At 43.4% G+C, this 24,586-nt stretch overlaps 2 protein-coding genes across 3 annotated transcripts in view; one reads left to right on the top strand and one right to left on the bottom strand.

The window, feature by feature from the left end:
* Window positions 1-1,339: 1,339 nt before the first annotated feature.
* tsnax (translin-associated factor X) lies at window positions 1,340-7,728 on the bottom strand. The gene is made up of 6 exons (XM_076076702.1): window positions 7,465-7,728; window positions 6,358-6,435; window positions 6,121-6,235; window positions 5,772-5,902; window positions 2,446-2,567; window positions 1,340-1,976 (listed from the first exon to the last, which is right to left on the bottom strand). The coding sequence occupies exons 1-6, from the start codon at window positions 7,478-7,480 to the stop codon at window positions 1,599-1,601; spliced, it is 840 nt and encodes a 279-aa protein (XP_075932817.1). The 5' UTR covers window positions 7,481-7,728; the 3' UTR covers window positions 1,340-1,598.
* A 2,132-nt stretch (window positions 7,729-9,860) lies between these two features.
* Window positions 9,861-24,586, top strand: part of egln1a (egl-9 family hypoxia-inducible factor 1a) — a 16,907-nt gene continuing 2,181 nt past the window's right edge. Inside the window, exons 1-2 of one of the 2 annotated variants that reach the window (XM_076076700.1) lie at window positions 9,861-10,887; window positions 19,307-19,426. In XM_076076700.1, coding sequence (XP_075932815.1) covers window positions 10,162-10,887; window positions 19,307-19,426 — 846 coding nt within the window. In that variant the 5' untranslated portion in view covers window positions 9,861-10,161. The remainder of the gene's footprint in view (window positions 10,888-19,306; window positions 19,427-24,586) is intronic. The other variant, XM_076076701.1, reaches the window with a different exon arrangement.

Here is a 24,586-nt window from a genome sequence, read left to right on the forward strand (position 1 = left end):
TGGCTTGATTCAGTTCAGGTGTGACATTAAGTCTGGTACTAGAACACCTAGATGTAATGCAGCCCTCGTTAGTGTCATTAATCACACCTGTGCTGTCACGTCTGGGTTAACGAGCTCGTTTGCATTATTCCTGCTGATGCATGTTGTCTCCAGCAGACACCGCTATCTGTTTTCTTTTCTTTGATGCGTTTTAAAGTAACATCTTGATTGATGATGTCCATGTTGCAGCTCCCTGTCACTAAATGCTCAATTGTGAATTAACCTTTATTTAGGTCATGACCTCTTATTTGCTGTTTAAAACGTTATCTTTGTATACAGGTTGGCATGCTCTCTCATGCGACACATTCAATGTTTCTTTTACATTTTTCTTTGAAATAAACACAAACTGGGTAGTAAGCATGTGGACCTTTATAAGACCCATTTGAATGTTTAAATATACATTAAATACATACCATCAAATGTGTGTTCCTTGATTGGACTGCCTAATTGATTTACACACCTAAGAAAAGTAACAAACCAGCCAGTCTTTCTGTCTCTCAGACTACCTTAAACTCAAATTAATCATACATAAGACTTAAAAATTAAAAAATGTCAACAGCAGTGTATCATATTTCTACAAAATGTTTTTCAGTTTTATGCTGAAGATTCAAGTTATCCATTTGTAGTACTCATATTAACCACAAGGTGTCAATGAAAACCCTTTCTCTCACTGCCTACAGAAAGAACACCAAGAGCAGTGCAATGACAGATGATCTTCTTTGTGGTTGAATACCAAATGCCTAACATTTTTTGACATGAAACTGAATTAATCAGAGACGGATAATGTTTCATCCTAAAGCTCCACGTTATGAGAGATGAGCGATTGCAGGCCGAACAGAAAGAGAAAAACCTACATAGGTCATGTTGCAGTAGACTCACCAGTTACACTTTCTCTTAAGTTAAATCTGACTCATCATAGACTATGCAGGCATTACTCTGAGGCCATCTCTGAACACAGCAGCATTGTCTATCTGGATGGTAATAATCACCACCATCAGATTGGTTCTCTGCCAGGAATATTTCTCAGCGTGCTCAAAACCTTATTATGAATTTATGTCATTGCAGTGGTGAGGACTGTTAAGAGAGGTTAGAATAAGGAAGTAATGGGTTGTGTGTGTGTCTGCCAGAGAACAGGCACGTACAACGTACAAAGGTCACATGATCCTCCTCCACACAGTATGCAGTATGTGCAAGCAGCCAATAGTTCTACCTGAGATTATCTGTGTGTGATAGAGAGAGGGGAGGGCAGAGAGCAAAATAAACACATTATCAAAGCAGCTTAAAGACTGGGAGAGCAGGGCATATTTGGCACAGAACTTTTATTCATGCAAAAACAACTGAAGTCATCAGATCCTTATCAAAGAAAAATAATACATTGTCTATTGTAACACTGTTTTTATTCGAACAATAAAAACAAAATTAACAAGCATGTCACGAACCATAATCAAACATCCGTCAAACTCCATTAAAAATACAGACAAACATCAAACCGGAGCACAACTAAAGCGGACAATGACACCACAGAGATCGTGAACAGCGTTGCAGAGGCTGCGCGGGACTCAAACCACTCCTTCCTCGGGGTCGAGGTGTGCGGTCCTGCTGGAGAACACGTCGGCCAACATGTGTTTGGGGATTTCCGAGCCGCGGACGCGCAGGGCGTAGCAGGCGTCCTCCACTTTGCCCAGGCTCTGCCGCAGCGTGTGCAGCTTCTTGGACACCTCGTACGGGCCCGTGTTGCCGATGTAGGAGAAGCCGTCGTGGATCTGCCGCAGGAACTGGCTCAGCTGGAAGGGCGTGTCGATGTCGCCGTTGCCCACGCTGCTGATGCACATGCGCATCAGCTCTCCGGTCAGGTCGGCCACGCCGAGCAGGTAGTCGGAGGGCGTCACCTGGAAGGTCAGGACCGGACCGCCCGCCTGCGGCGCTTCGGCTGAGCCCTGAGATGGAAAACACGACGAGAAAGAGACAGAGATTACGAACGATTAGGGATGATTGCTTTTAGACAGATTGTGCCTAGAAATTCTTCTCCCGGCAGGATTTACACACAAGATTGATGCAGACAGCAATAGTTGCAAAATGTGATTGTTATGTTGTCTCCCTCTGCTTCGGCCGGGCTTCAAATAAGCAAACTCCAATTTTTCTCAAGCACGGTGATGATGCTTTGACTCCAAAATATTGAGGTTCAAGCAATTTTGCCTGCATCAACGGGCACACCCGTCGTCTTCGAAGAATAGCTGGCTGAGTGGATAAAGTGACATATTGACACATAATTGTGGTACAAGGTTACACCCAATGTTGCCTTTGTGTGCCATACCTCTCCGTACTGCAGCCAATACTGAGATGGTTTTGCTACTCTACATGAGATGACAAAACAAACACAAGTGCATGCAGCTTCTTTAAATTTACCTTGTCATCTACCTTCTCCGGTCTCATGAACACCAGACTGGCGTTGATCTCCTCCAGGCTGATGAGGCTGCGATGGCGGATGTAGTGCAGGAAAGACACGGCCTCCACATACTCCTGGATTCCTAAATGCATGAAATCACGTTGAAATGGACCGCCAACGGAATACATGCAGATCAACTGTGTATCAGATGAGCACAGCATGTGGAGTGTGTATAAACACTGCATGCTATCTGCACAGTGTAGATCCTAGATGTAGATAATGACTCAAATAAAACCTGTTTCCTGTCGCTGTCGTTTTGATTGTGGTCATTTTTTTTTTGGTAGCGAGCTGCGATGACCTCATTTGTTTTCTGGCCCCGTGTAAACAGCCATCAAATAATCACAGGACGGAAGACTTTGTGTCCGAAGTTTACTTTCGGAACGGCAATTGAACTTCAAAAGCGGGAGCCTCCTATCTCAGCGTGGTGAACCGCAGCGCGCTACAGAGAGGCGAGAAGAGAACGTGGTTCATCTCCACCTCATTCGTCATGACTTGACTTAAGAGCTTAGTCATGATGAATTTTGAAAGGACTCCCAAAAAATATGATCTCAGTCAGTGTCTCGGAGCGATGGAGTCCTGTGCTTAGACACATTTTCTGCCAAACTCTGAAAGGTTTTGGTTGTTTCCAAAGAGAGATTTCTGTCATTGTAAATCAACACTGTGTGGACACACGTGTTTACATTCCTACTAACCGTCTGTGAACCGACTGTGTTTTACATCCGCAGCATCTCTGTGCTATGTTTGGCTCCGGGAACACTGCAGTGCACCCGATGCGCCCTTGGTAAGTAGAGTGAGGTACGTTGTATTATTATTTCACACATATATCATAATCGATGCACATGTTTACATTCTCTGGTGCCAGTTTCATATGCTAATTGGGCAGCACTTCATTACGAATGCAGCTATTAATCAACTTTTTAATTATTTAGATGATCTGGGTTTTTTCAGAACTTGTTTTTTTGCTTATTAAGCCATTCATATTTACTGTTATGGAGAAATACTTAGTTAATATTTACATAGTCATGGGTTTTAAATGAACTGCTTACAAGCGGGACCATATCCTATTCTCATGTAGAAAGTACTAGTAGTCATTTGACACATTTTCCATAACCTTTATCAACAATAAACAAACATCTAAACATTGCCAGTGGGCTTAGAGGGAATCTAAGAGGGACAGGAAATGACATGAAAAGGTGACACAGGCTTTGAGGCAGGCAGAGTTAGTTCCTGAACTTCCTGCCAGGAGCTGTTTGTGTTATTTAGTCTGAAGCAGAGGTTACCTTCGGTCACTAGACTGCGAAAAAAAAAAAGATAAAGGTTGATGTCTTAACAATGACTCAAGGAAAAGAGATTTTACTGGCACAGCTGTTGGAAAAGTTGAGGCATGACTGGATCAGTAGCTTTAATAAACATTTATGCATGGCCGAAGATAATTTACAGATAAATTTGAGCTCAATGTTTGACCACCGAGTGGTTCACTGAGCTGCAGGTGAACTCTGGGGAAAAAAAGCCCTGCCGGTACATTTGTGTTTGCACCGTCTCAAAGCTGCTAGCTGGGTCAAGCTGAAGAGCTTATCCCGGAGCCGCGCTGCCCTGTTATCAGTGGCAATTAGTTCAGATTTAGCCCACGTCGTCGTTGATGGTCTTTATATATATCAACAACAAAAAAAAGCAGACCCATTACACAGGCCTGGAGACTTCTGGTCCAGCCAAGATTATCTGGAGAGGCCGAGCAGCGAGCCCAGTCTCAATCTAATAAAAACGATAAAAATGTGTGTGTGTGAGGGGGGGGGGGGGGGTGAAGCGTCTAATTGGTGGGAACTGCCACTGGTCACGTCGCGGATGTTGCAGTGGTGATTCCTGAGTGACCGCAATCTAAAAATGACTTCCCCAGCTGCTAGATAACGGCTCACCCTCGCTCCCTGTAATGCTTTTTCCCCCCAACGCCGCAGACACGTTGGCTACGCTAACAAAAACCGACATTGATGCTAGTGGGGAAACAAGTTGATCAGAGTTTTATCAGGGCGTGTCTATCATATCCAGGCCTGCATCAAGGTCACGCTCTCACACTGTCAGTGACTTTGCAACAAAGAGGACGACTCAGGGGACCCCAGTTCAGCAGAGATCCTAATTACATTTTGGACCACGGCCCCTTAGTGGAGCTCATTTCTCAAATAAGGAATTTATTATTACATTTGAAGAAATGAATGCCAGACTTTTTGCATTACTCAGCTACACAAGGTGGCCTCTTTTAGCATGAGGGACGGGATTGAACAGCATGTGATCAAATGTAACTCAATGTGATCAAGTCATTGTAGTAAAATGATGTGCTAATGCCAGATTAGAATGCAGGACAATTAGGACTCTTTGCACAGAAGGTGAATAAATTCAGAATTACTGTATAAAACTGAAAGACAGATTTATGAAATGAAAGATATATTTGTATGCAATATATTGAAAGAAATTATATATATGGTGCAATTCCTGACACTGCGTTCCAAATCGCATTCTTTTTCTTTTTACCGTTAGCACGTACTGCAGCTGCCCTTGCGAAGTACGAACTGTCGATTTGGACAAACTACTTCATACTATGGCACCTTGACCTTTGACCCTCTTGCTCATATATTGCTGCGCACAGGATTGTGGGTCAGAATAGCCAGAAAAGCATGCTGGCTCGCATACTACAAAATGCCACCGGATGCAATAGGTCATTCTGGTATTTTCTGCATTTGACATACTATATATTGGGACATACCAAATGCATTTCTGGCATACTAAATAGTATGGTATTATGGGTATTGGAGGACACAGTACAGCCATGTGGCTCCGTGGGGCTGTAATGTCAGCAGTCCCTTGAGCTGAACATGCTGGTGTTCAGCAGCAACCTGAGGGGGACATGAATGTTTGTGCAAAATGTCATTGAGATATTTCAGTCTGGACTAAAGTGGACACACAACCATCCCTACAGCTAGACCACTAGAGTGGCAGAAACGTTAGCTTGTTGCCTTATTGTACATGGCTCTATATCCTAGCTGCTAATTTATGCTAGAATATTTATAAGTTTCTCATTAACTGGATATAAACCTATCAAAGATTTTTGAAAAGGACCAAAAGTATTTTCTGCTCATTTTTAAGTCTTTACATCACGTGTTTTTCTGAAAACTTAACCTTGAACATTTTCACATGCACTCTCATTAAAAACTGCAATATCATAAAGATAATGACAATCATGTACATTTTATTAAAGGGCTTCTTAAACAAAAAAAAGGGTCAACTTTAAACTCACCTGCTGTGAAAGCTCTGTGAAACTGAAAGATGTCCTCTCCTCTGAGTTCTTCGGCAATTTGACCAATTTTCTGCCTGACTGCATCCAGTTTCACGTCCGCTTCTTTCAGGATATCATCTGCATTTGGTACACTTCCAGCCCCGGGAGAACACACAGAAGAAAAATTAGAAATGCAAAGTCTGCAAGATGCACATTGCTTTAAAATACTCTCTAAAGCAGAAGTTACATTGCGTTATTCAAACAACCGTCTCTTGAAACTGAAAAAAAAACAACTTGTCAAACATGTCAATCATCAAATTAGCGAGAAATCCTCTAACACGTTCCAAACTGGTGTTACGACAGTATATACCTGGTCACTCTATGTAAAAGAAAAATGGTCCTCTTGCTTTCGATGGTGACGTCTCGACTGATCTTAACGAGACGCTCATGTTTGTCGTGTTTGGTGTCGAGCTCCTGTTGGAAAACTTAAAAGACAGGAGGAAAAACACAAAAAAGGTTAGTTTGAGTGATAATGTCTTAACACAAATTAAATTACAGCAGAACATTTGGGTGGAGAATGCAGTGAAAATGCTGAGGATGCAGTTACCTTTGAAAGCAGCAATGACAGGTGAGGATGAGTTGGCATCCTGCACCGCATCAGCGTTTCTCCGGGGACATCCTTCACCTGACACGAGGCAGAAAGAGTCCGGTGAAGCTGCAGCTCGTCTTCAATAATAAAAGTCACTTTCTCTAAACTGGCCTTGGCAAATCAGAGAGGCGCTCCACCGATTTGGTACATGGAGACAAGTTTAGTCATATTTACCCTGATGTTAACAGCAGTATTTAGACTTCAGCTGTGGACTTAAAGACTATATATTTAACGGTCTGTGTAACAAACGGTGGATATAAAGCTTTGAAACACATACGGTGTGCATACAGCATGGGGGACTAACAAAAGACACCAGTACAGAGATGCATTGTGGGAATTGTAGGATCTGGATTTTTTTTTTTAGCTTGGCCCATTTTTGGGAGTCAAAATTAGGATACTTTGACAATTGTTTATTATATTTTTTATTACATTATTATTATTATTTTTTGAACCTGTCTCTTCACCATAAGTCCACAAACGTAATGCAAGTGTAATACTGGAGAACCTCTTGAACTTAAGCAAATAGCTGATAAATTGCAACAATTTTGATAATAGTTTCATCGTTTAATGCTGTTTTGAATCACAAATTCCCCCCAAAACAATCATTGGTTTCAGCTTCGCAATCATGTAACGTTGTATCTGCCTCGTTCAATAGTTGTCTATGATAATTAAGCGACTAGCTAACTTAGCTATTTGGAGACTAACTTTGGGTTTGCGGCATTGTTTTCCAGTCACACATTTTGCAGACCAAATCAATAATGAATTAAACGAGAAAACAGCGGTCTGTTTCATCAACAATGAGAATAATTGATCATTACAGCCCTTATGGTGCTAGGACCAACACTAACACATACAGAAACTCAGTTAGCAGTGCTGTAAAAAGAGTGGAGCAATACACGAATCATGTCTCTACAGTTCAGTGTTTACAGCTAGCATAGCACATGTTAATGTGAGCTAACTACTTTATGAACGACACGTTTTACTGGAGTTACCGCGCTGATGACAACAACCGACAATAACCTGAACACGTTGCTACTCTGAGTCGAGTCTCAAAACTGGACTTACCTTCTCGCCTATTCATGCCTGCGGTGTTGAAATGTCTTCTTTAAATATATTTAACACGTATAAGCTCGGTCTATGCTGTTAGTTATTTAATGGAACTGTTTTAGCGACACAAGTCCGTGCTGCCGACCGACTGTAACGAGGCAGAGTAACGTAAACTGGTGCTTTACACCCGTCAGGGGTTACAAAGAGCACCAGACAAAACAGATGCGTTTAGACATGAAAGCTACCATCGCTCAATAAAGTCTAAACATCCCACAATGCGAAAGAAATCGTGTTTACTTGTTTTTAATAACAGGCATCCATGTGGTCAGCATTATTCGAGGGGCTTCGGCGCTGTATACACACGTAGCAGGGAACGGGAAATGCATTATGGGAGATGTAGTACCATCAGAATGTGACATTTGTTTTATTACGGCATTTTCCCAACATAGTCAAGTCATATTTGCATATTCTTTATTTTTTAAGTAATTCAAAACATTTACAAATAAATTAAACTATAGACCGACCACAATTAATTGTATATTTTAAGATGTGCTTGACCTGGAATATATCCAATGATATGTTTATAAAATAATTTTATGAAGCATTCTGTGTGTGATTGATTGTTGCAGAAACTATATTTACAAATTATAGGCATGCTCCTATGTAAAATGTATTCAATAGGGAGTGCCCACACGTGCCCACCCTTGGAGCTAAAATACTCTCTGTTTCAAGTAAAAACCCAGATTGAGCAACCAGACATCTCCAGACTGCCACCCTAGATTGGCCGGTGTCATTTGTTGCTATTAAAGTATGTTTCATCCAACCTTTCTTGATCCGATTACTCGCTTCTCTACTGTAACCCCTCCTCCAGGGACTCCTGCAGACTGTGTACGTGCCACACGTCTGGTGCCAACTTGAGCTTGCGCCTTGCTTCTGCACAGCACACTCCCCGTCATTCAATCACCGGTTTCTATTGTTTGATCAGTGACTGAACCCCATCAGTGTATATAATGGTATATTCAGCCGATGCTTGGTGGTGCTTCATTTAAAAAAAAAAAAATCTAATCAAAATGTGTTACAATATGCATTCCGATGGTCGTTATAAGTCCCTATAAAGCGCAATCACGAGCTTCATAACCGCACACTAACTCATTGATCAGTCTATGTAAAACCCGCAAAATATTTATGCAAAATATTCTTTTGTTGTGTGAAAGGAATTTCACACATGCGAGCCAGGAATGAGGGGACAACACCGACGTTCAATCACGATGCCTTCAGGTGCTCCATTCAAGCTCTTATATTCGAGCTTTCGACCTGCTGGGTTTTCGCAATTACTCTGTTATTCAAAATAAGTTTATGTTTTATAATATATATAGTGGATAGTTATACATCACATTTTATAATATATATAGTGGATAATTATACATCATATGATGTATAATTATCATATGATGTATAATTATGCATCATATGATGATAATAATTATGCATCATATGATGATATGATGCATAATGATAATAAGTAGCTTGCTGCAGCGAGCTACTTTGTGCTACTGCAGGAATAACATTTGTCACATTTGTCAGCGATGCTCTGAGCCAAAACTTTGATAGCCTACATCACTTGTCCTTTAACTGTAGTGCAGACACACTTTCCATATTCACAATATTTTGCACAAAAAACACTCCTGCACATATCTATGGATCAATAATTCAAGTATTTTAGCTCAGTAAAATAGCATTACCACATTGTAAATATTCTTCATTACAAGTAAAGGTGTTTTATTCAAAAGTTCACTTCAGTAGAAGTACAGATTAATTAGTTCTTCAGATGTATTTGTATTAAAAAAAGTACTAACATGCAGTTCATTCCATGATATTCAGACTGTTGTATCATTTTTATATATTATGAATATCGTTGAATATTATTGGATAAATGCATTCATCTGTAAGTAGCATTGTAATGAGGTAGCTAAGGTGGAACTAATTTACTGTTGAGTAGTGTTTAGTAGCATACCATTGAAATGCTCAAGTAAAGTACAAATATCTCAAAATTGTACTCATTAAGCACTGTGCACTACCTGAGTAGCCTACATTTACTTATACCTTTAACTGTCAGTGAACATGATTATAGAGAATAATCACTAAGGCTGCACAACTGGAGGTGAGTGCTCTGGTAAAGATGACACATATTACTATATTACTGTGTGTATTATTTTATTGATTGACCGGAGGCGGGCTTAATCATACATGAACAAGGACATGCTCCCTATTCGCTTAAATTAACGACTTCCACGTTTTTTTTTAAGCAGCTCTCAAGCCACATCATTGAACGTCGTCGTTTGTCCGACAGCCCGCGAAGGCAGCACTAGGGGGGCGGTGCTTGTGTGTGACGTCAGAGCAGGCAGGCCCACAGACAGGCTGAGCACACACACCGAGAGGCGCCATGCACTACCCTTGGACCGACAGCTAGCCCGCCGAAGTCCTCGACCAAGCCCGAAATGCTAGGTCCAGGGCGCACGTTGGTGCATTATTTCACTGATACAAGGTATGGAGAAGGACCCAGTTTGATAAAATGGCGGGGTTTTGAGTCTTACTTTTCCGTCTCGCTCGGTGTAGCGTGGCAGAGGCTGAGGATCGACTCCAAAGTTGTCTGTTAGCAGGGCGCGTGTGAAGGATCGGAATTAAAGGCGCAGTGCACCCGGTGTAGCCGCAAACATGGAGCAGAGCGATCTGGACCGAGACCAGCAGTACTGTGAACTTTGTGGGAAAATGGAGAACCTCCTCAAGTGTGGTAGGTGCCGGAGCTCCTTCTACTGTAGCAAGGCGCACCAGAAACAGCACTGGAAGAAACACAAGCTCATTTGTAAGGAGATGGACAAGGCGCAGCTTCCCAAACAGAAGCCCGAGCCGCCGCCGCCGCCGCCTCCTCCTCCGCCGCCGCCGCCGTCGGGGGACGACAAGGCACCGGAGAAAAACCGGGAAAAGATAAGTCCCGAGCAGGTGGACAGTGCGTCTCTACCACAACCCACAAACACAGAGGTATCGGGGGACGATGACGGACCGAAAGAGGACCGGTCCAACAACACCGCCACACCTAACGGACAGACCAGCTCATCCCCTCAGAAACTCGCCGTGGAGTACATAGTCCCGTGCATGAACAAGCACGGCATCTGCGTGGTGGACAACTATTTAGGAGCTGAAACCGGGTTAGGCATTTTGGAAAATGTCCAAGCGCTGCACAAAACGGGCAAGTTCACGGACGGACAGTTGGTCAGTCAAAAAAGCGACTCCACTAAAGACATACGAGGGGACAAAATCACGTGGATAGAGGGGAGGGAGGCCGGTTGCGAGACGATCCGCATTCTAATGAGTCGCATGGACGACCTGATCAGACATTGTAACGGCAAACTGGGAAACTACAAAATAAATGGAAGGACAAAAGTAAGTATTGCAGCAGGTGGTAAGACACAACCAGCACTGTGAATGCTGGGTATTTTTCATGCATGAAAGCCAGTGGTGTCCGCCGGGAGTTAGAGCCCTGCTGGTCTGCCGAAATACACCTGTCACGCGACCAGGTGGGTTGAAACCAGCAGTGCTCTGGCTCCATAGGACCAAATGAGAAGCACGTTTTGCAGCTATCACTCAGCAGAAGTAGAGCTGGAGCTGTAAGACATTCTGTCATCTTGTGCCGAATACATTTGTTCATATACTTGAGGCTGTGTAACACACCGCACATGTTCTCCACGCAGCTCTATTCGACACGTGCTGCTGCGAAGTGCGTGCGCACAGAAACGAGGAAGACGCCCAGCTTACACAATCAAAATTGTGCATATCACATTTTGTGCTGTCATTTCTTATGGTAAAATAATTTGGATGTGTGTGAAGGAGCTGCAGCCATTTGGTAAACAGTGTCGGGCAGTGTGAAGCCGTACTGTGCTGCAGGGATGCTCTTCTGTAGCTGACTGCAACCCTGAGCTCGCTGTAGAGGTGGCAGACAAAGTAGAGCTGCAACAACCTTTCGATGAGTTGTCGACCGTTCGATTAATCGGTTTGAGTCAAAATTCTCTGATTCTAGCTTAAAAGCGAATACTTTCCTGTCTCTTAACTCCTATATGAAATATATAATTGAGTTGTGAAGAAAACTAGACATTTGAGGACGTCGCCTTGGGTTTAGGGAAACACTGATCAATATTTTTCACCATTTTATAGACCAAGCAACTCAATGATTACTCAAGAAAATAATCAACATATTACTCTACGGTGTCGTTATTTCTGTTACTGTCAACCCAAAGCAATGTCCACCTTGTCTCAGCTCAGCACACGGTTGTCTTGTGTGTGAAACGCGACTCTCCCTTTCCACCAGATCTGGGCACCTTGACCTTGTGACACGAGACTGACCCAGGAGGAGAGGAGCCGCTCTCAGCCCCCCTCCTGAACACTGAACTAACCTTTCTGAAGGTAGTCACGGTTTGATATTTGTCACTCTGTCACTCTACCGTATCGTGTTCTGTTATCACAGTGCTTGAGGATCTAGCAGTGAGCCTGCTTCAGGTACTTTTGTTTTGTGTGCTCGCACCGAGCTCTGATCGGCCAACGCTGTTATTTTTAGGCCGCGTCTCCTGACCAGCTTCGTTCTTGGTGGAGTAGACATGAAGCGCTTTTCAGACAGCGCATTATTTCAGTGAGTGGTTCAGTTGTGCAGCTGGCCACTGAGTCAAAGCACCTACTGCCCTAGTTGCCTTGGCAAACACCCGCCTGGACTGTGACCAGGGGAAATCAGCATGACTTGCACAAATGGAAGTCCGCCAGTATCAATGGCTCAAAGGGATACGACACAATGTTAGCACAGTTCGCATTGGGAAAGATAGAGGAAAAGGATTTTGCCCAAATAATTATTTAATGTCATTGTTCCCATTTCCTCTTTTTCACTTGACAACAATGCGGGAAGTCGCGAGCAGCAGGACGTGTTTGTTTCTCTGCAGCTCCAGCATGTTGAATGCTTGCTGATGCCGTCGTAGCACAATCGGGGGACATTAAAAAGTTTGTTGCAGCAACACGGTTGTCCTGTCGCTGACTCGCTGACTCCCAATCCAATGTGTCCAGCGTGTTAAAACAGCTCATTAAGCTGAGGCTGCATTATAAACATTCTTACCGCTAGTGTACAAAGCCAGTATTATGCAGTTATGTTGTTGAACATGAAACATGATAACTCTGACTAGCATGCCATTTGGTATGTCAGTATGGAGTTTAAATACTGGATTAGATGAGGGCTGCAGCTATCGATTATTTAAGTTGAGTATTCTAGCGATTATTTCATTGATTGATCGTATCGTAAGCTGCTTAGAGCTCGTGTTAGGAAGTGAAACGGGTCATAATTCTCTCTCTAATATCTATTTGATATTGCTGTGAAAACATCTTTTTTTGAAACAACTACATTTTTTTTTTTTTTTAGCTCCTTTGATCACATCGTGATAACGTTATGATTTATCATAGTCCAATACACATTCTTACTGAACAGAGCTTGAATGCATCCAAATTAAACTCAATGAAACCTCCTCAACATTAGCCGTTATTTAGCCATGCAGGACTGTGATGCCCACTGGCTGCTAGCAAAAATGGACTGTTTGGTCGTTTTTAAATATGTCGCTTGAGCTTTCGAAGTTTGTGTTTGTCGTTTTTTTCAGTACATTTCTGACATTTTCATTGAATCGAAAATGAAAATAACTGTTGGTCACAGCCCTAAATACAACAGAGGGGTGGGCAATGGATGGATGAAAGCTATGCAATTTTATATTGCAACAGCAAGAAGTGATTGAGAAAAAGTATTTGTTTTGCAAATTCAATTGGAAAACTGTTACCGAGGAAAATACTGTAAATCCTTTATTGCCATTAAACAGCCCTGCACTGATTTGCAACATTGCCCTCAATGGCCTCGCTACCAGCATCGCAAAACCCCCATTGTCTCACGGTATACAAGCGTATTGTGTGGTGGTGGAGCCAGCGCTACAGTACGCTATAGGCTGTGCCCGCCTACAGTACCTGCATGCCACCTCCTTCCTGCTTATTGTTTAACCATCGCACAGCAAACAATGAATGTGATCGTTAGTCAGAGCTCAGGCTCACTCATCACCCATGGTCAAGTATGAGCCAACCCTTTGTTTAAGACGAGGACAATACATTAACAGAACAACAGGGAGACGACCGGAACAATGAATACAGAGCAGCTAACAACGTGTGTGTGTTAATCGTATTAATAATTATGTACACGTATTATTACACAGGGGAGGAGTGCCGTCCACTCGTTGCAAAGCATGACCAGGGCACCATCGTGGTGCTCCAGCTGGGTCAACCAGGTTATTGTTTCATTTTGTAGTTATTGACATGACATTTTGTTTATTCATTCATTTTTTTTAAAGGCGTTTCGTGTTAAGTTGTCTGTTTTTTTTGTTTAGATTTTTGGCTAATTGACCCAACTGTGGGTCGCCCCCAAACCCTTGTAAGAGGGGTCCTGCCCATTGTGGGCTTGATCACTTTTTTTTAAAACAGCTCCCAGACCCTAAGGAGGGAGCCTGGTTATTGGGGGAAAGTCTCTTTGTAATCATCTGTGGGTTTCTAATATGTGACATGCTGTATGGCTGCAATATGTAATATGAAAAGGTGCTCTGTTTCCGAGCACTGTATGTTCGGAACGGCTCGATTCCTCGGCCTGTGGTATTGTTGCTTGCCGCTTCCTCGAGAGCCGCTCGTACAAACTTCACACTCGACACTTGATTGGGTCCTGAGCAACACACCTGCCATGACAGAGTCGTCTTGCAATGCTAGATTCTACGAGTCATTGTAGATACAACAGTTCCCACGAACATTTTAAAGCCACAAAGCTTAACGCATTGTGCGTGGATAAGCTCCAGACTATAGCAAACAATAGCTGGAGTTGAGATGGGGATGTTCCCCGGAGCTAGTTCTTCGAGTCTCACCAAGATGGGAGGCAGAAACGTGCTGACACATGTCCCGGTGTGGCCCTAAAACCAAAGCACATCCATTAGCAATTAGCTGTCATAGTAACTGAATACACTTGTGATCTGGCTAACAACCAACTACTTCTTTTGCTCCACCGCTGCTTTTCCTGTCATGCCTCGGGTTAAGGCCTCTCCTAGCGATGTCCGACCCTTTTGGCTTCTCTGTTTCACTGGCGCTACTGACGGCTTAGAGTCCAGCGACGGTAAACGCACTCTCTGTCTTCCAACAGGTTTTGGTGCTGAGGTGACGGGACGTTGCTCGTATTGGCACCACTGGAAACACCAGTGGCTGCCTGACCTGGGCAGGACCTAATCGATAATATACCTCGACCCATTGCGGTGTGTCCGTTCGAATGCAAACACGCCCCTCTCCTGGAACATCTTTGTTAACGTTGTCAACAAAAATGTGCAGGTCTAAGGCGGCAGTGAGGCCGTGTCTGGGTCCGTCCGTGCTGATGAGGTTCTCGTTTACGTATGTTGGTTTTATAGAGGTATCATTATTAAATTGAGACTGACGATAACCATTTAAACGTTCCTCACAGCAACTTCGGCTGTTGGCTAGGTTATTTAGCCGAACAGGACTGCGCTGCCGACCCCCCCCCCCCCCCCCCCCCCCCCCCCCCGGCTGAACAGAGCGCTGTGTATTCAAAGTTTATTAATGCTGAATGTGTCGCGTGTCCAAATTGCACCAAATTCGACACAGCACTCCCCTGGGTGAGCAGATGTTTATCTCTCCGTTTACTGTGCCAAGACTGTCTAAGGAGCATCTGGCTGTGAGCCAAGTGGGGCTTTGAGAAAGACTTCTTCTCCTTTTGACTGTTCGCAGCAGTGGAGTCCAAGCTTTTATGGTGGGTGGGGCAAATATTATGCATTTGGAAAAAAACTATGAAGTTATAAGGATTGTGTTTGTTGCGTCTATTCATTACAAACGCTTTTTAAAGATATAAGTTTAATAATTTATCATAATAAGTCACTTTATAAGTACCACTCCTGCCTCTTTGCAGAATGAGAGGGAACCGTAAGCTGATGGTTGATATAGAGACTTAATTACCTGCCTCTGTTACTTTATTCAAACACACACCTCTTTCCTTTGTGACCCAACTATTTTTGAACTGCGACTGTGATGGATTTTTATATATTTTTTTCCATATATATTTTGCTGACTGTGCAGTCTTTTACCACTGGCAACGAGAAAGTATCAGTGACTGATCCAATTACCGAGTGAGCTTGCTTGGCTCAAACACAGGCACGATGGAGCCACTCGGTCAGGCTGAGCAGTTACCGCACAAAACACACACGGTACTGTCTGATCAGCTCGCTTGGCTTTTAAAAAAAAAATTTTTTTACATGAATATAAAACCTACCAACTGATTGCAGGACAGTTTTTGAAGTTGTGCTGTCGCTCGCCGTTTGTGTCCAACGCGCTGGCTTACCCTATGTGACTTTATGACTTGTCTGAGTGGAATCAGCAGCAGCCCTGGAGCTTTAAGCAGCTCACAGAGTTCAGCCGGTGCGTTTATCTGTTGTTTGTCAATGACTGACACCAGCAGAGCGTGCACAAGGCCGAAGACTTTACGCAATCCCCTTCAGAGTATTTGCGTAATGATACCAAAAAAAAACTGTGCTTGTTTTCCGCTGCAACATGTTGAGGGTGAAGGGTAGCGCCGCTGCTGTATACGTCCTATTGTTTACGGCCTGCAGTGAAGAAGAAAAGAATAAACTAGGTCATTTCTTTAAACAGGGATTTCCTCTCGAGGCAGCACCGCTGTCTGACAGATAAAACGGTGAGCTGGGGACCAAACCGCCTCATTTCCCACACTCCCCTGCGCTGCAAGCTCTCCATCGCAACCGTTTGTACTCAAGTTTTAGATAAGCATCTCTTCTGTGAAGTGAGCAGACCCCTTGTGGCTTTTCCTTTTCGCTCCACCCCAGTGCACGGCGCAAACCAAAGATGCACTGATAGCATCGCAGTGATCGGTGTATCCCTCCAAGTGACCAGGTCAGCACCAGGTCAGGATTGACCCTTCGCTAAGCAGATTCATTTGAGCTCTGAGTTGCAGTTGTCTGAGACAAATTGAGGATGAGGAACAAAAACAAACAATCGGCGCACAACTTGTGTGCAACAGATGAGTCTTTACGAAACAGAAGGATCCTCGGTCTATAATCTCCATTTCAGATATTAAGGGATTAAATCGGATATGTTTTTCTATTTTTCAAATTATTGAATTATTCTAGATGCCCAGCATCTGTTTACAGTCAATATCACAGTGACATTAAGTCATTGTAATGAATGCCATTGTCACATCATTTGTCTATCAGCGGTGCCGTTGTCTCATAAGAACAATAGATATTAAAATGAACATCGATTCACTCTTGCCTGGTAATGCCAGTGGGCCTCTGGAGCTGTGCCTGCGGAATGTAAACAAACGACACGGCAAGCGGGGTCAGCCTCCTAATGAGAGCCGCCGACTAATGCAGGAGAATACGCGACTGAGAGGAAAGTGAGCTCAAATGGGGATGTAGGTCAGAGGTGAAGACGGCGATGAAGGAAGCAGTGTATAAGAATTTCTGATCCCTGTAGTTCATTTACACCAGGTTACGTTAAGATATTAACTTCTGCCTGGACGCTATCTCAATATCTAACAAGGAAAATATTGGTGACTGACATGCACTGTAGTGAACCATGTCTTTATCGCGGAGGATCGGCGGTTTTCCTCCACCTTTTGATTCTACAAACTGCTGCACTCTGACTCTTTGTGTTGCTGCCGCATGTTGCATTTGTCATCAAGGTCCCGGCCACAAGCCCCTCTGTGGTTCACCGGCTGAAGAGCGGTGTCTCTTGTTGCTGGGTCCTCGTGACCAGATCACGTGACAGTCAAACTGGAGTTAAATAGCGTTTCACACAAGGTCGGCATTTGCAGATAGTGGCTGATCTGCATTCCAGTCTCATGTGTTTTCTCTGGATTTGTATACACTTTTGTGTATGCAGTCACTGTGATGCGATATTTGGCTCTGGGGTTTTTCACAGTTGCATAGTTGAGCTCGGGCTGGAGTTGAGTTTTCCCACTGTAAATGAACCTCTCATAGACTTTGTGCAGCTGTCAGGTCTCAGGAAAAGAAAGACGAAACTGCTGTGTCCAGATTTATTTTTTGCGAGCGTGTCAAGGCTCTCACATCTTCAGTCAGCCAACACACACACACCTCACACTTTTGAACCCACACATTTCCTCGCCGAGACTATTTACCCATCTCCGGCCTTGCAGCATGCAATGAAGTGTGGGAGGGGCCACATAGCAGGGGATCAGCCAACCTTCCTCACGCTCTGCACGTAGCCCAACCATTAAAATACTGCTCCCTCTGGAGCGAGGCCAGGAGTCAAAGTTTACAGCAGTTCACTCCTCTCCTCTGGTCCAGCCCCACCCCTCTGCTCCCTCTGTCTGTGTCCTTATTTCCCCCCCCCCCCCCCCCCCCCCCCCCCCCATCTCTATTACACACACAGAGAGAGAAGCTCACTGTATTGCATCTTACCGACAGGAAGCCTTTTGTCAGTTTGACTCCCCCCCCCCCCCCCCCCCCCCCATCATCTTTATGTTGGCGTTTGTTGCTTTTTTTGCTTTGAAGGCCCTGATACCGTGCATCGCAGTGGTGACCTGATTCACTCAGTAGATGTGAGCACAATGTGGACCACTATGGTCAGATGCGTAGGAAAACAACATTCAGATGCATGTGTGATGTAGACGTTTGTTTTTTTTTCCACTCGCTGAGCTTGGAAAGAATTTGCACGTACATATTTTGAAATGCAGTTACTATGTAGTAGAATAAATGTATATTTTCTAGAAGTATGTGGACCAGCAGACTTCCATATTCTAAATTCATTGATTCAATTCAACTCCTCAAAGTCCAAATATGATGAAATATAACTTATCATTCCCCTGCAGATCTGAAAGATTTGAGAGTCAAACGTATAAAGACATCATCTCCCCTGACATGAGAGCCAGTGAAGGAGTTTAGTCTGCTGTGAGTGTTTATAATAACGTTGCCATGGTTTGTGTTGAACCAAGTGCGTGGAGCAACTTGCCTTTTGTTTGTGGTATCACTGCTTAGACACGGCGCATGAGGGCTGAATCTTATTCCCTCTGGCTTTGAGCACGTTCACCACTCACCTCGGCTCCCCTTTCAAGACAAAAAGCACGCAGTTGCATGTTGTCTCAAAAGTGTTGTCTGCAATTTCCAGAGCTTTAAGGCCCGATAGCCGAAATACTATATGCAGTCTGATATCGCAGGCAGTTTGAAAACCGAGTGAATTAGATTATAAATCAGATGGATTTTGTTTGTCTCTTCAAAATTGCCGTCACTTCTTCCACGGTCTTATTTCCAAGTCTTATTTCTGAAGAGAATTCAAGTGTTTTTGTCGCAGTGTGAGAGTCACCACTTGTGTGTGAGTCTTTTTTTCCATGGAACTTTCTACGCTGTTTACACCAAGACGTTTACAAGAGCTCATAGGGGTTCGCTGCCAACACCCAAGTAGATCATGCGACTCCTAATAGAGCAGGAAGAGGCAAGGGGAAGTTGACGTGCTGCACGATATCTCCGGTTTATTTTCTCGCTAGTTTAACATTTTATAACGAGGCGGTTGTGCAGTAATCGGTCTCTGCTCGTGTGAGCCTTGGTGCAGGTGGACTTAATGCGCTCTTAAACTGTTCCTCCTTCGTATTCATGCAGTGCCTCTGTTGACTTGTTTAAATTGCACATGAGATCTAGACACTGAATGCATATGTTTGTGTGCTCTCTGTGTATCTGCTTTTTACTAATCACGCCTTTTCGTCTTCCTGTGCTGTCTTCAGGCAATGGTGGCGTGTTACCCCGGAAAGGGTACGGGATACGTGCGCCATGTGGATAACCCCAACGGCGATGGGCGATGTGTCACATGCATATATTACCTTAATAAAGATTGGACTGCCAAGGTATGTGAGTGATGTGTGGAGGAAATAATGTCAATGAGTACTAGAGGATTCCAATTAACTGAACTATAACGTCATTTATTCTCTTGTTCCTTATCTGCTTTTTTTGTTTTTGTTTTAAACATTGATTCAATTGTCATTTGAAATGATCAATTCAATTTTCATTGAAATAACTATAAAAACAAAGCTGATTAGCTAAAAAGGGCCGCGTGTCTGGTGTCCGTATTCCAGTTGGACTTCCTGTCAAAAGCATCCGACACGTCAGTTCTCGTCCCCGTGGTGAGGTCGTACTCGTCACCCTCCGTCCTGCTGTATTCCACACTCGACACCCGAGTGGAGTCGGTGGTAGAGGTTACGTGTCGGTACGTGCTGATCGGCCACTCTCCCTGTTTCTAATCCCATTAAAATGCAGAGATCCTGCTAAACCAGCCACACCCGATCAGGGAGAAGAGAGCCCTTCCCCCCCCCCCCCCCCCCCCCCGTGCTATTCCTCCTGCAGGAAAGTAGAGACACAGGCAGGCGGAGGAAAGAGACCGAGTTGTTACTGCGGTACTTTTATTACTTATCGATCGAAGAAGCATTTCAAACAATTCTGGTGTTTTGCTGAAGGAACATTCCTACAATATATTAACTGAAATACGGATGCTCCAATGTTTGCAGATTCAGATTTTCTTTGTATGATTGACTAACTTTCTAACCACTGTCCCGAAAAATAATTTCAACCGTCTAAAAGTCAGTGTAAACCTTTAAAAAATCGAAATGATTTCCTTTTACATTACATTACATTACAGTCATTTAGCAGACGCTTTTATCCAAAGCAACTTACAATTCAGATTCTATCACACCGTAGGCACAGCTACGGGAGCAATTTTGGGGTTAAGTGTCTTGCTCAAGGACACATCGACATGCGACATTTGACATTGTTATTGTCATCTATAGTGGTTATTTGCATAGAACACACATTTCAAATTATTAGAAAATGAATTATTGTATTTTTTATTCCAAAAAACATCTTGGCATTAGTTGTTTGAATCATATATATTAAATATTGAAGTGTTAGGAAGTTAAACAGGTCCTAATTCCTTCTCTAATATCTCTTTATTATTGCTGTTCCAACAACTGTTTCCCGCCAAAAACTACATTTTACAAGATTACATCTAAACACGTCGTGATAGCGTTACAACTTACCTTCGCCCACTACTCTACTACTACTTTTATTGAGTAGATCTTGAACGCGCCATAAAGTCTATGCAGCGGCCATTACCGTTATCAGTTTGTTATCAGCAGGAACGTGCTGGGCAGAGACTCCACACTGTCGGCAGACCAGCCAGCTACTGTGATTACTCCAAACAGCGTGCATGGGAATTAATTATAACATAATACGGGTCTGATTAAGTTAAAAACTAGTTTTAATGTTGTTCCTCCACGGCTGATTTTGGACTTTCACTTGTGACGCATTGTGAGCTTAATGCCGTCTTCACTCCCCGACACAACTTGTGTCTGTGTGGCTGAGACGTTGCTGTCTGTGCTAATAATAAGTAATAATAAATGTGTCCATGTTTGTAGCCCATGACACATGCCAGGCTCCACATTAGATAGAACATGAGGTTGGCCTTGGAGGTACTGCCAAATGGTTAGATTAAATTTGTTGTAAATTGAATAAAATTTACATCATCAAATTTAAAATGCGTAATTCCAATGAGCCAGCACGTTTGCATATCACCTCGCCATCATCATGAGGTAGAGACAAACGTGTTGCTGCTGTTGTCTAGCGATCGTTCTCTGATGCAGCGACACAAAACGATCGTTTTATTAAACTAAAACACGACCGACGCCGGCGTTATCTTTTTGTGTTGTCCATCCGTCCGTTCCTTTCTCGTGAACGCAATATCAGTTATGACGACAGGGAAATTCTTTAAATTTGGCACAAACATATTGGAGGTCAAAGGTCAAGGTAACTGTGAGCTCACGTCCGTCCCGTACTTGTGTTTTGTCACGTTATGTTTTTTTTCTCATTTATGTGGGAAGGTGCTTCTCACACATTTTTAACAATCCGAAGTGGACCTTAAGTTACAAAGGGTTGAGAGCCCCTGATGTCGGCTCCACTGTGATATGCTTCAAGTGTTGGTGGTGAATGACATCGGACAAATGAGTGAACTCACCTCTAGAATATGAGATGGATAAACAGGAAGCTGCACACCAGGAAGGAACAACACTCGTTAGAACAGAAAGCAGCAGCTGTAAGGTGGGAGGATGGCTTTCATGGTTCTCTGAGGAGCCGGTAACATGACTAAGACACATGAGTAGACGGGAGAATGTCTTCCAGACTTCCTCACATACTTGACCTGCATATGAACATTATGTAATGACAGGAAACACCTCTGTTTTGCCTCTGAATGCTAGTTGGTGGTAGAATGCTGGCCGTGCACAAGTCTGTCTTATGGCTATGACAGAGGATGACCATTATTAGCAATAAGGCAAATTGAATGCATATGCATTAGGGACCCGTCTTCTGCTCTGAGAGGGTGGACAAAATACCCAACGCCTAATTTAACAGTACTGCATGTCCACCATGTCCCGGTTGGGTTAGGGTTAGTTCCAACGTGTGTCTGCTGTCCCTACTTGTTGAGGAAATTTGTTTTACATTTGTTATCATGACTATTATTGATTAATGCAATACTAGTACGCGCAGGTTTCGTTTTTTGTAGAGCCGTTCCGATACTGGTATTGGAAAGGCCTCTGATACAGCCTAAAATGCAGTAACGGGGATTGGCGAGTATGCAACATCACGTTATATCATTTATCCGCTCATTTATGCTACACAGGAACAACATGTGTCCCTCGCTACCCAATCTGTACCTCCCGCCAGATTAATAGTGTAAAAGTGCAAACTAATACTACACACCTGTGGTAAACACTCATGCACTCTTTCTTTTTTTTTTGATGATGCTACATTGTGAACAGCAAATCCGTGTCGTAGTCGGGAGGAGAGCTAGTTGACGTACAGTCCTGCGGCTAAATAGCGGAGCTAACAGCTAACCAGTTGAGGTTGTAGTGAGTTACACATGTGATGCATTCAAGCTCCATTCAGTAACAATGAACATTGGGCGAAGGTAAATTATAATTATATTATATTTTTCACAACAATGTCAAACAGATGGTAGAGAGGGAATTATAAAACCTTTTTTTATAGCGACCGATACGCAAGTTCAGGAATCGGTATCGAGAAGGAAACAATGGAATCTGAACACTTCTCCTTTTTTGACCACCGTACCTACAAATTGGGCGTAAACGACTGTTTGGAGTATATTCGGTGTCTCATGTTGCTATGAAAACATGTTGTAGCGTCATGCCTATTTGTAGCCAACAGATGCAATAAGTTGGCATTCAACCTAACCTGTGACCCACTTTTGCAGCAGTGTTTTGGGTTTTATAATCTATCCGGTGTTTGCCCTCGCACTCTCAACGCAGTCACAGTTCTTTACGCGTCTACTAAATCTCTTTCTGCTGAAGCGATGTGCATCCGGTGGGTCACACTGCTCGTTTGTTCATCATGTAAGCGGTTGCATGATTTCTATTGTCATGTTCATGCACAGGCTTCAATTATTCAAAGGAGCCATGTTCTGGGGGTCACTTACACGTGAATGACTCCAATCTGGTCCCTGATTGGCTGTTTATTAGCCATGTGATTAGCTGTGTTTTATAGAATGTGGTTGCTTGGCATACTCCGTGAGAGAAGGACATGGCTTCGGAAGGTTCAGGTTCAGTTGCACCGGTTATTTACCCCCCAATTTTCAACATTGTGTCTCTTCAACTGCTTAACGTCTATAAAAAACCATCATGAAACTTTAGGTTCATGTGATTCATTCTATAAAGTATCAACACTTCAAAAAGTATTTGGCAAATTCTCAATCCTCCCAGCGCGGTCCATCATGTTTCGGTTACGTGTGACCAGTCGCTGCTTTAGAATGTTCTCTGTTCACCTGTGTGACAGAAAGTGAAAGAAACAAGTCACTCTGGTGGGAGGAGAGAGATGCAGGCAAGTGGAAGTCAAAGTGGGAGGGAGTGAATCATCCACTGGAAATACTTCTCCTTCTGTTACAAGTGTAGATTCTCTGCAAGGTTTGCTTTGAACTGAATCCCCCCCCAAAAATAAATGCTATTAATATTTTAAAAATGAACCCTGATCAGACAGGCAGGGGCTGGGAGTGTTTCCCAGCATGCAATTGGAGAGAGGTGAGGACTGTAGAGACTTGCAGACACGTTCACAACATCCTTTATGACGTGCGTTACCAGTCAGGGTTACAGCACTCGGCCTTCACACCAACACTGGACATGAATCATATTGTTTACATAGTTACACCAACATCTTGTCACACCAATGGAAAAGTTTCCAACTTATTCGTACTGGTATCTGAGGGCACACCATGTGACTTCCTCCTGTGTAGCGGGCATGGGGGGGTGGCAGGTTTGTATCTAACTGGTTAATTTGACTGATGACTCGCAAGATTGTCTAAAGTTTAAAATGTTATTTTGACACATTATTCGCCTCCGTTGCAGCAATAGGCCATATTGCTATTTCAATAGCAGCCCTAGCACTATGTAGAACCTTCACAGTCTACTAGTACTGAAGTAATTCTGCATGAACAACATGCAATATATGTTTGTCTAGATCCAAAATTTTGTATAATACTACAGCAAACTCTCCTTCAGCGGCTATTTAGTCAGAAATACGACTGAAGAACAGCTGGTGTGTCTGTTCACAGTGCAGTTTGTCAGTCAGTAGTGATTGTAAGTGTGTTCTGATTTCATACGACACATGGTGCGGGTACTTCGCAGCTTTGCATCCATCAGCTGTGGCTGCTCCTTGTAATGTTGCTTTTTTTTCCGATCATTGTGTTTCCTGTGAATCTGCGCTGGATGCTTTTAACCATCAGCGGTAGGAACTGTTGAGTTTGCATGAGCAGATACTCGATCCAGAGAGTGGACGGTAAAACAGCGGAGCTGGTTTCATTAAGATAACACTAACGATAACTATAAATAACATGCATTCCCCGTGCAGGTCATTGGACTGTACATCACACATTAATGGTTGTAACGGGATGAGATTTTCATGATACGATGACGCGGGTTCACGGTGTACCGGATTTATATGTATATAAG

This window comes from Anarhichas minor, unplaced genomic scaffold (genome assembly GCF_050575085.1).
Source record: "Anarhichas minor isolate MPS153535 unplaced genomic scaffold, ASM5057508v1 ptg000058l, whole genome shotgun sequence".
NCBI lineage: Eukaryota > Metazoa > Chordata > Actinopteri > Perciformes > Anarhichadidae > Anarhichas > Anarhichas minor.